This window comes from Engystomops pustulosus, chromosome 1 (assembly GCF_040894005.1).
Source record: "Engystomops pustulosus chromosome 1, aEngPut4.maternal, whole genome shotgun sequence".
In the NCBI taxonomy this organism is placed as follows: domain Eukaryota; kingdom Metazoa; phylum Chordata; class Amphibia; order Anura; family Leptodactylidae; genus Engystomops; species Engystomops pustulosus.
The window spans coordinates 121,844,356-121,856,180 of record NC_092411.1 but is presented as its reverse complement, the minus strand read 5'-3'; the positions used below and the strand labels follow the sequence as shown (position 1 = coordinate 121,856,180).

At 42.7% G+C, this 11,825-nt stretch overlaps 1 protein-coding gene across 1 annotated transcript in view; it reads left to right on the top strand.

Moving 5' to 3' along the window:
- The first annotated feature begins 1,630 nt into the window (after positions 1-1,630).
- BRD10 (bromodomain containing 10) overlaps positions 1,631-11,825 on the top strand; it is a 38,703-nt gene continuing 28,508 nt past the window's right edge. The window contains exon 1 of the mRNA XM_072152166.1: positions 1,631-2,206. Coding sequence (XP_072008267.1) covers positions 1,794-2,206 — 413 coding nt within the window. The 5' untranslated portion in view covers positions 1,631-1,793. The remainder of the gene's footprint in view (positions 2,207-11,825) is intronic.

Here is an 11,825-nt window from a genome sequence, read left to right as displayed (position 1 = left end):
CACTCTAATATATCCTATAGTCATTACTTACTACAGGAAAAAGACTCCTCCTTGATAATAAGCCACCTATCTAATGTACTTAAACATACCAACAACGGCCTTAGTAACCAGGACCGTGGGTGGCTTGTCTTCTACAACACAAGGTATATAGTACCATCGTAGCATAAGCACTTTACCAAAGTGCACTTTACTTTATTCTGCCCTTCCAGGTGTGCAGCATGCTTGGACCATCTGGAGGCTGTGTTTTAACCCTTGAACATGATCAACTAACTGAGGGCCTCCAGTGTGGAATCATTGAAATGCGGCTGTAAGTCTCTGCCTATGAAGAACTGTTAACCAGTAGAATGCTCTGTCTCATTATAACGAGAAAAGCAAGCTGGTTGGATAAGGGAGCTGCCAACTCCCAAGGGGAGGTTATAAAATCCCTTGTGGGTTGAAAATGACAGGTCTTAGTTCAAAGTCTAACTGAGGAAGACAGCAGGAAGAAGAGGTGTCTGTCAGGTGACCAGGTCCAAAGCAAAGGTTCATCATCCAGGACTCTGCTGCAGCTCTGCTGCTACTTACCTTTGTTCCTATTCTAGTGCATTGATTCTGGAGCTTCGGAGCGAGGGCACATGATGACATCACAAGTCCGACTGCGTTAGGTCTACTTTAACCCGGCACAGGCGGATCTATCATAAGGTGATGTAACAGCCATCACCCGAGCTGCATGATGTGTCAGACCATGTGATGTCAGGAGAGCAACAGAACACGGGAGCTTCTGCAGTGAGTAATGGGTGAGAGCTGGAATTCCGAGCTGCCTCACCCGACTCGGCAAACCAGTTGAATCCAACAACTGGATAATTGCTAATAGCCAACTCCACCTGAGCCATAAGTTACCGTCACCATCTAACTACCATCAGTAAGGACCTGGTCCTTTTGGAGGATGAACTAGCTAAATACTATGGGGCAGATTTACTTAACTGGTCCTGTCTCGATCTCGCGGTGCGTTGTCCGATGAGGATCCGGGTCTGCCGCGATTCACTAAGCTTGTGCATCCGAGTTCCTGCATCCGTCGCTTCGCGCCGAGGTCCGCCGGCGTTCACCTGCTTCTTCCTGGTGTTTGTAAGTGCTTGTCTTGCGACACAATTCTAAATCTTATATCCTGATCGTTGTCCGATTCCGTCGGGTTGTCCAATGGTCCGCCCCCCCGATTTGTGTCGCCTACAAGCCGGTGCTGATGCGCCAAAATCAGATCGCATGTGCCAAAATCCAGGGGGAATTCGGCGCAAAATGGAAATAATCGCGAAACCCGACGGTCCCTTAGTAAATGAGCCCCTTTGTGTGTGCAGGACCTGACCACTCGGGAGGGGGCAAAAAAAGTCCTTACCGGTGATAGGAAATAGCCGGCTAATGTAGAACTTCCTATCACTAATAGGGACCAGGTCCCTACGGAGTATAGTATTTAGTGGCTAAAGTAACAGGTAGGTCACATTCCAATCAATGTCCCTCCACAGAAATTACCACCGCGCCGCAGTTGTATTTCAAGCCAATCAGCACCCTCCTCTCGTGTGGGATTCGGTGCACGTTATAGCAGCCTGTGATTGGCTGCAGGCGCACACACTTTCCCAACCAGCTGCTAATATACTGAGGTGGGCGGGACAGAGGCAGCAGGGAAGTGTTTCGCTGCTCACCTCAGTGCTTCCGGTACACCGTAAACCACTGTGCCTGTGCTTGGCTGCGCTGTACCGGCTCCCGATCACGGGAGGGATGAATGAGCGCCGGGCAGAGACAGACGTGTCAGGGTCTCTGGTATGGCGGAGGTGCCGTGTGCCGGTGTGTCACCGCTGAACGAGGGGACGGCGCCTGTGTCACAGGAGCAGGTGTCCAGTAGTGTGACAGCTGCTGGGGATGTGACATGTGAAAAGGGGTCTGAGGTGGTTTGTAATGAAGATGTTCCCGAGCCTTACACCACGGGGCAAGATGGGAAAGGAGGGGTGTCCGGGGCACACACACCAGGCGGCAGAGCTCCTGCGCCAACCATCTCCTTACTGCAAATGGAGGAGAAGTTTTCCTCGGGCCAGTATCGCGCCATTGGGGACTTTGTGGCAGACTTCAGGACTGTGCTAGAGGAATGCTACCAGCTGCATGGCGCTGACCACTGGCTGTCCAAGCAAGCCCAGAAACTGGAGCTGATGCTGGAGCAGAAGCTGTCACTTCTGTCCCGGTGAGTACAGTATGTGACCTGAGTAGTCTTCTCCCTTAGACTTATGTTTCCCCTAAAAATAGTTTAAAAAAAGTTAAAAAAAAACAGTTCTTAAGGCTTTATGCAGGTGAGTGTATTTATAGGGGTGTCCTATAAAAGTACCCAGTCATCAGATGGACAGCGATTACCAGAACTGAGGTTCCCTAGTGTACAATGTAATCCACAGGAATGTCAAAACGGCTGTGTGTGTTTACCAGCATTACTTTCACATATCAGGATTCTACCACCACAGGGACAACTTCAGTCATCAACAACTAACACTCTCTTCCAATATGTTACTATGATGGCGAGTGCTGACAATTTGCAAATTCTATTACGTTCCCTAAAATATTTTCAATTGAAAAAAATCTGACCTGCAGAAAATAAGAAAAACCATATGATGCACAAGAATATGGTGATATTTTTTTTACAGTATTTAAACATAACAAAAATATAAATTCAGTATTGCTGTACCAACAGATCAAATTTAGTATTTTTGTTTTTTTATCTAAAGTGAAGGCAATAAAAACTGGAAAAATGGTATATAAACATACATAAAAAGCTCAAAACCAATGCTTGGAGCACAATCCTTTTTTTCTTTCCTTTTCCGCTGGAACGGGGTCTTCCCTGCTAAAAAGAAGCACAGATGCTGCAGTTGAATGATTACACTGGGTGTGAAACTGCTAAAAATACAGCAGTTTTGTGCAGGCCTTTGAGATTTTTTTTTTTTTTTTAAATGAAAATAGTCCTAGCTCTGAACATCTCCCAGAGCGATTTTCAACTTATCATCCATAAATGGAGTATGACACAAACTGACAGCTTGGGGATTGAGAGCAAGAATTTGAGAAGCAGCCAAGAGACTCAGTCACACATGACAAGTATAAGGGTGAATGCTGTGAGCTGGCCGCAAAGACGGCAGGTAGCTCATTGTCGCCATAGATGTGCTTTATGCATGGACACCGTGCCTTCAGCACATTGGCCCACATTTATCAAGGTCCTTGCGGCAGTTTTCTGTCATACATTGCACGTTCTTTTCAGTGCACACTGCTTGCACAGATATTTAAGAAGTGCCCCGGCTGTACTATTCTTCATGCGGCACAAATTTCTGCACTGAAGGGGGCGTTCCGGTGCTCAGTCAGGCCGTGTGCCAGATTTCACATGCAAAGTCCGATAGAAATGTGTTGCATGGACCTTACAGCCAAAGCTATACTAGAATGGTGTACATCAAAGTGTATTCATGTATTAAATGCTACAGTCCTAAATCACATTGAGAATCTGTGGCTTGGAATGAAAATTGCTGTTCACAGTTGTTTTCTGACCAATGTGACTGAGCTAGAGCTATGCTGCAGAGAAGAATGGACCAAAATTTCCGTGTGTAAATGTACAAAGCTGGAAAAACATCTACCCCAACAGACTTGAAGCTTTGAAGGACACCTGTCTTCAGGTCTCTGCCACTAGTCCTGTCACTACTACCATGTTGGAGCAGCTCACAAGGATCCCATCACAGCCTTTATCTAGTCATTTCATACATTAATTATTGTAAAATCATAATTTCTTTATGGTCACATGGTCAGAGGCAGTGATGTCACCCCTGTTCCCCCTCCCCTCTCCTCTCCTCCCCCTGCTCATGTCTGTGTGTAATGTATAATAAAACATAGTGCAAATGCCGGCATGTTCCATCCTCCTAATACATATGTGTGATACACAGACATCAGCTACACAAGTACCTGCCATGTTCTGCTTTAACATGGCTGCATCCTGGAGCTGTTTTATCTCTCCTACATACACACACACAGGCTGCAGGGGTCATGGCCACCAGCAAGCACATGTAGCAGCCATCACATTATTATACAGCCTCACATCATTACACAGGCTGTCAGTCAAGCACTGGGGGGTGTGGCTGTGCCCCCCACTCATGAATAAGCTGGACAGCTTGAATATGCTAATGACTCATTGGACATTTCACAGGTCATTTGCATACAGCTTTAGGACCTCATTGCTTGGGTTTACAAGCATGTAGAGGGACAATGAAGTGATAGAGGCAATGCTCTCTAATGGCAGTTTATGAAAATATATTTAGTTAAGAGGAGTTATTTTGCATGACGGGTTCTCTTTAAAGGAAATCTACCAGTTATAAAAAGTAAAAAAATGGATACACGTACTCCTCTTCATTGCAATCCCGGTGTTGTTGTTCTTTAATCTTAAATGATATACAGAGCAAGGGACAAGATGGAGGGAGAAAACAACAGGGAAAGTTGTGAGTGTATTTACTAAAACATAACCTTTATTGATAACTGAATTTATAAATGGTAGAGTACAACTGTGTGGCATTGATCAACCTATGCCACTCAGTTATGCCCACTTATAGCTCATGGGGATACATTATACCATTCTCCTCTACACAAGTGTAGCTCCAGTTCTAATCTTATGACCGGAGTGGAAGAGAGGCAGGATTCCAAGGTCTGATCACTTCTGATCAGGCCTTTGAGCGGGGGCTTAAGTTTCAGTGCACAATAGTGACCAATGTGACTGAGCTAGAGCTATGCTGCGGAGAAGAATGGACCAAAATATGAATGCATACTGAGAAGCCATTTATTCTAATGACGCAAAGGTGTAATATGTGCATTTGCCCCTACAGGAGTTTGATTCAGTTATGCCCTAAAAAAGAAAAATGTAATAACCTCAAAAAATGTGTAAAACTATTTCTCTGGAGTGTAGAAGTACCCCACATGTGCATATAAAATGTTGTATGGTACAGTAGAGGGAAAGAGGAATGTTTGCCTTTTAGAAGCCAAATTTGACAGAAATCTTTTACATGCATTTGGAGAGCCCTAGTGGTATAAAACGGAGGAGAACCCAAAAAGTGACCCTAATTTTTCAACGTCTAGAGTAATACAAGTGGTGAAATTAGCTTTTTGAACATACAGGTGGTTTCCAACTATGATGTGCAATGGATGCCCAAGATGGAAATTTCAATATTTTCTGGAAAGTTCAGTGAATTGGAGACTTGCCGCAATGTGCCGCATACACTAAACCCCCCGACGTTTGCGAGTGGTGTGGTCCGTGGTTCAGATGGCTGACCCCGGCAGGACCCGGCTGTAACACACTGAGCATGTGCAGCATGCTCACTGTATTACATAACACAGTTTGATACATCTGTATTACACTGTGTAAGGTGAAGAAGAGTGTGAACAAACGATCAGAGTTTAGAGCTAAAGACCCACCAAAATGAAGTATTTGTAAAGTGCATCTCATGTCACAGAAAATAAGCCTTTATATGACCAAATTGCCAAAAAAAAATAAAGATTGAATAGCCTTTAAAATGTGACAAAGCAAATCTGCTCTGAATGGCGCAGCTTCCTTTCAATGCCCTGGTGTGTGCTCATACAGCAGTTTACCACCACATATGGGGAATTGGGGGATCCACTGAGAACAGAGATCCCATTAAGCTATTACTCCCCAGTACGCTTGGCAATTATCCCTGGCTATAGTGTGTGTGCTGAGCGGTCCGGAGCGCACAGCATTGGTGTGCAGGACATTACAATGGCAGCGCGTGGGCCGGCACTGCTCAGCACACACTACAGTGTTGGTAGCCTCTAGAATGGAGCTGCTCCGGGTAGCTGTGATGTCATGGGATGGGCGGAGCCTCTGGAAAAGGGGCGTGGCTTACGACACTATCTCCTCACAGGAAGTAGAGCTGTAATGGCTGCCTGCAAGTAGAACATGTACAGGTACTGTGTGCATACATGTGTATGGAGGTGAGGTGGCTTAACAGGAGTGGATGTGTTAAGGTCAGGGAAGACCTGTATGTTACATGGGACTGCATGTCTTGCAGGTGCTGAGTTGGCATGAGGTGTATTTTACATAGGACTGCATGTCTGTCAGGTGCTGAGGTGGCATTAGGTTTATGTTACGTAGGACTGCGTGTCTGGCGGGTGCTGAGGTGGCAGGTGTGTGTTACGTGGGACTGCATGTCGGGTGCTCAGGTGGCAGGTGTGTGTTACGTGGGACTGCATGTCGGGTGCTGAGGTGGCATGAGGTATATGTTACGTGGGACTGCGTGTCTGGCGAGTGCTGAGGTTCCATGAGGTGTATGTGAAACAGGACTGCATAAACAGTAAAAACACGTAAAAAATGACAAAGACGCAAATTCAATTAATAAAAAACCTTAAAGCCTCCCCCCAACACAGACACCGAAAAAAATAAACCAAAATTTCTTTTTAAAAAAAGCATTTTACAAAACAACTATCATGGATTTGCAGTGTGAGCTGCAGTCTGGCCACTGGGGCTCGGTGGCGGCTGCCACAGTCTGGTCACATGGGGAGAGGGATACATTGTCTCCAGTCTGGGCAATGCATGATGTAACATTACTATAACTGCCTCAATTTGCTATTTAAATACATGACTTTGACACATGATTTTCTTATATAATTAGCGTCTATCAACATTATATACAGCTATAAGTTATATACTTGTATTACTGAAAATGTCATACTCCTTCCTGGCTAAAAATACTCCTCAAAAATAGTAAGAGGAGTATTATTACCCTTCTAGAAATATGTTAGTGCGAACTCTGACTGAGAATGTGCAAATAATTTTTTTAAAAAAACCTTAATATAGCCCCCAAAAAATAAAATTTTAAAATTGCTGATTTTGTTTTAACACCTATTAAAAAAAAAAAAAAAAAAATTTAAGAGTTAACAAACTTCATAAAAGTTGTTTTACATACGTTGAGGGGTGTAGTTTCTATAATGGGGAAATTTATGGGGTATCACTTTTATTTAGACATCTCACAGTGTCTGAGCAGGTCCCTCAAAAGTCTGGTTTTGCGGGTTTTTTTTTTTTAATGAAAATGTTAAAAATCACACCTAAAGAGAAAAATTTCAAAATCACTTGGATATGTTAAAACGTTCGAAAGTCATAAAAATGGGCCGTGTCAGGAAGGTGAAAAGTGAATTTGGCGGCAAGGGGTTGAAGTCCATAAGTACATTATAATACAAAAAGGAAGATATTAGAAGCAGGGTAAGAGGAGGATTTTTGATTAGATCTTGTTCTATATCCAACCAGCTGGATGCTGAGGAATATGTACACCAGTTTTTTAATTGTTGTAGAAGAAATGTGGTTTGGTAATGGTGAAGTTTGGAAACACTCTTTTTTATGTGAATACTTGAGTATAAGCCGAGTTTTTCAGCACAAAAAATGCACTGAAAAACCTCACCTCGGCTTATACTCGAGTCAAGAACAAACTGTGTAATCACCTTCTGACGGTCCCCAGGCAGGTCCTCTTCTGTACAGCGATGCATCCGCTCCCTGACCCCGCACTGTCAGGGGCGGGCAGGCTATATACTCCAGGGGGCGGGCTGGCTATAGACTGGGGAGGCTGTGACCAATGCATTTCCCACCCTTGGCTTATACCCGAGTCAATAGGTTTTCCCAGTTTTTGGTGGTAAAATTAGGGGTCTTGGCTCATACTTGGGTCGGCTTATACTCAAGTATATACGGTACTTTTTTTTGAGGAAAAGTGTTTGTTGATATTGTATTTACTCTATGTACCCTATGGATTGGTATATTGATAATGTCCTGCCCTGACATTGTCTTGTCTACTAACTATGTTCTGCTTCACTTAACCAACATTATTCCAAGAGATAGTGACCTTGTAGACTCCAGCAAATCCTGCATTCAACAAATGAAATGAGTGCAGTAGTATTTCAAGTATTAAGCATCTACAAAAATGATATCAGATACAAAAGAAATTAAGTGAAAATTGAGTTTTATTTCATAATTTATTTCATTATTTTTAACAATTGCAACTTTACAAGCCAATAACAATTAAGGACCAATGTCTATAAAAATATGTTGATTATAATTTAAATCCTTCATTTATAGGATAACAACATATTCCACAGCATTGTATAGAGATTACCATCCCTCAAATCAGACCCTGTTCACACTAAGACTTGTGGTTTAAATGTCATCTATCAGTCTGGTGGTTTAGTTGCTTTCTCCATATATACAATTAAAGGGAACCTGTCACCAGGAGACCCATTTTTAGCCCTCCCCCAGTCCCCACAGATCATAGTACATACACTGCCAAAGTGTTTTTGTATTAAAAATTGGTTTTACAGAAAAAAAGATATGTTATATTGTACCTTTCATTAGCATCTGCTGTGTGACTAGGCAGTTGCCAAATGGGAGGGAAGCAGTGGAAAGGAGCAGTTCCCCCCCCACCTTTGGGGAACATGTGACCTTTTCAAATATATGAAAACACCCATCACTTGGCTTAGCGACGCCCCCTGCTCCTCTACAGCCAATCTCGAGTGTGGGGAGTTATTCATATATTTGAAAAGGTCACATGTTTCCAAAGGGTGGGGGGAACTGCTCCTTTCCAGCCCCTCCCATTAGGCAACTGCCTAGTCACACAGCAGATGCTAATGAAATGTACAATATAACATATATTTTTTTCTGTAAAACCTATTTTTAATACAAAAACACTTTGGCAGTGTATGTACTATGCTCTGTGGGGACTAGGGGAGTGGTAAAAATGGGTCTCCTGGTGACAGGTTCCCTTTAACAAAATTAACATTTTATTTAGATATTGTTGTAAATATAGTTTGCCCCTGAAGTGCTTTTTCACCGCGTCCACTTCGACCATAAGTTCTGGTGTAATCCCCAACCACTAGAGTCGTGGACTCCAGCACCACAGGGAGACCCATTCTAATGAAGACAATGTCCTCTGCCAATTTCCATAACATTGAGGGGCCACTCAAAGTAAGGGGCAGTCAAGCTGGAGTTGCATACGGTTGTCTTTATCCTGTACTACAGATTATAATTTGGTCTAATCCATTACACAATGTGAACATCAATAATTTAGTTAAATGTTCTTAAATCCGTGGGCTCATCCAATTCACAAAATGTCCATTTTAATCATATATTGTTGTAAATAAAGTTCACCCCAGAGGTACCATGGTAGCCTCGGATCTTTGTCTGACCTGAGGCTGAATGGCTTCTGCCTATCCATTAACAATGAACCTGTGGCTCATTGTAATGTATAGTGTGCAGAAATGCTATATACTGCGATACAGTTGTATTACAGGATATGGTAGGTTAATGTACCCTAGATCAGTGATTTTCAACCAGTGTGCCGTGGCACACTAGTGTGCCGCGACACATGGTCGGGTGTGCCGCGGGGAAAGTTCCCCAAACTATGGTGCCCCCTGTGTTTTGTTTCCCGGCAATGCGCAGCGATGCGCAGTCACGGCTTCTTACAATGTAGGAGACGTGTACAATAACACATGCGCAAGCTTTGAACCTTACGCGACGAAATGACGTCACCGAGGCCGGCACATCATCCTGAGAGCGGAGAGACTCTCGCATTTGCCCACCGCCAAGGTAATGCCCACCAATAATGCTGACTATATGAGCTTTTGCCTGAGTATATGAACTGTTGGCAGAATACTCAGCATATGAGCTGGTACTTTTAGTACTCCAGCTGTATACTGCATATAACAATGAGAAATACTATAGTCATGAGGCTGGAGTACTACAAGTACCAGCCCATATGCTGAGTATATGAGCTGGCACTTGTACTCTGGCCTCATGGCCATAGTACTTCTCATTGTACCGCTTTATTTTGCAGTATATGAGCCACATAATAATCAGCACCATATACTAAAAACAGGGAGAAACTGAGAACTGTTGAGGAAGAGCTTCGTGTGTGTCTTTCCTCCATTCCTGCCAAGATATCCCTTTTGTGTTTATCGAAACAGGCCCAGGTTTCACAATGAGTAAAATAAATTTAGAATCTATATTATTAACTATATGTATAATATGACTGTTTTAGTGTCATTTTGTGCTATTTTGGTTGGTGGTGTGCCCCAGGATTTTCTAAGTATAAAAAGTGTGCCGCGGCTCAAAAAAGGTTGAAAATCACTGCCCTAGATGGTCTAAGAAATAGTGAAAAAAAAAAGAAAAAAAGTTTAAAAAATGTAAAAAAAAAAATAATAAAGTATTAAAAGTTGAAATCACCCCCCCTTTCCCTAGAACTGATATAAAATATAATAAACAGTAAAAATCACAGACACATTAGGTATTGCCGCGTCCCAAAATGCCCGATCTATCAAAATATAAAACCAGTTACGGGCAGCGGTGACCTCCGGAACGGCAAATGGCAAAAACTTATCAAAATGTCGCACAGTCCTCAAAATGGTAGCAATGAAAACATCGGCTCATTTCGCAAAAGAATGACATATCAAATAGCTCTGTACCCCAAAGTATGAAAAAGTTATTAGCGTCAGAAGATGGCAAAAAAACATTTGTTTAATTTTTGAAAATGTATTAAAACGCAATAAAACCTGTATACATTTGGTATCATCGCGATCGTACCGAATCAAAGAATAAAATAGAGGTGTTATTTGGAGCGCAGAGTGAAAGTCGTAAAAACTGAGCCCACAAGAACTTGACGCACACGCGTTTCCACATTTGGAATTTTTTTCCGGCTTCCCACTACATGGCAGGCAATAATAAATAACATCACAAGAAAGTAAAATTTGTTACGCACAAACTAAGCCATCACACAGCTCTGTACATGGAAAAATGAAAAAGTTATGGATTTTTGAAGATGGAGAGCGAGAAATGAGCGAAAATGCGTCCTTAAGGGGTTAAGGACCTCGCCCATTTGCCATCTTCTAGCGCTAATAACTTTTTTGCACTTTGGTGTACAAAGCTGTGGGTGGTGTCATTTTTTGCAGCTTCTGATGAAGTTTTCAATGCTACCATTCTTAGGACTGTACAACCTTCGATCTCTTTTTTTATTGATTTTTTTTTTTTTTCAATATTTTTCAAAATGGCAAAGTGCCATTTTTGACTTTGGGCACTATTTTCCGTTACGGGATTAAATTCTGTGAAGAACCGTTATTATATTTTGATTGAGCATTTTCAGATGCGGCAATACCTGATGTGCTTTGTGATTTTCACTGTTTATTTATATTTATATCAGTTCTGAGGAAAGGGGGGTGATTAGAATTTTTATGGGTTTTTATTATATATTTAACTTTTTTTAATTTTTACTTTTACTATTTTTCAGACTCCCTAAGGTACTTTAACCCTAGGTTGTCCAATTGATCCTACCATATACTGCCATACTACAGTATGATAGCACATTGTAATGAAAGGGTTAAAACGGGACTGCCTCGGGTCTTCGGAAGACCCAAGGCTGCCATGGTGACAGATCACCGCTCCCCGATGACGTCATAGGGAGCGACGATACTCGGCAAGAAGGCGGCGCCCATTTCCCGCTATCTTCTTGAGGCCGGCGGCGATGTGCGGGTTGACACCCGTGATTGGTACTAGCACCTATCAAGGGTGTTACCGGTAAGTCTTTGCTGCGATATGCCCCTTTCTTAAATGCATCGACAACGCAAGTGGAAGAGGTCTGCCCAAAAAGCATGTGCATTTCCACTGAAACTCTTGCACTCCATGAAAAACGCATTTGCATTTTGCCAAGCCCTCTCCCATTTTAAAAACGTGACAAAAACGCTACATGGGAATCTGCCCTTCCAATGTACTATTATTACATGAGCATTATCACCCACCATTTACACTC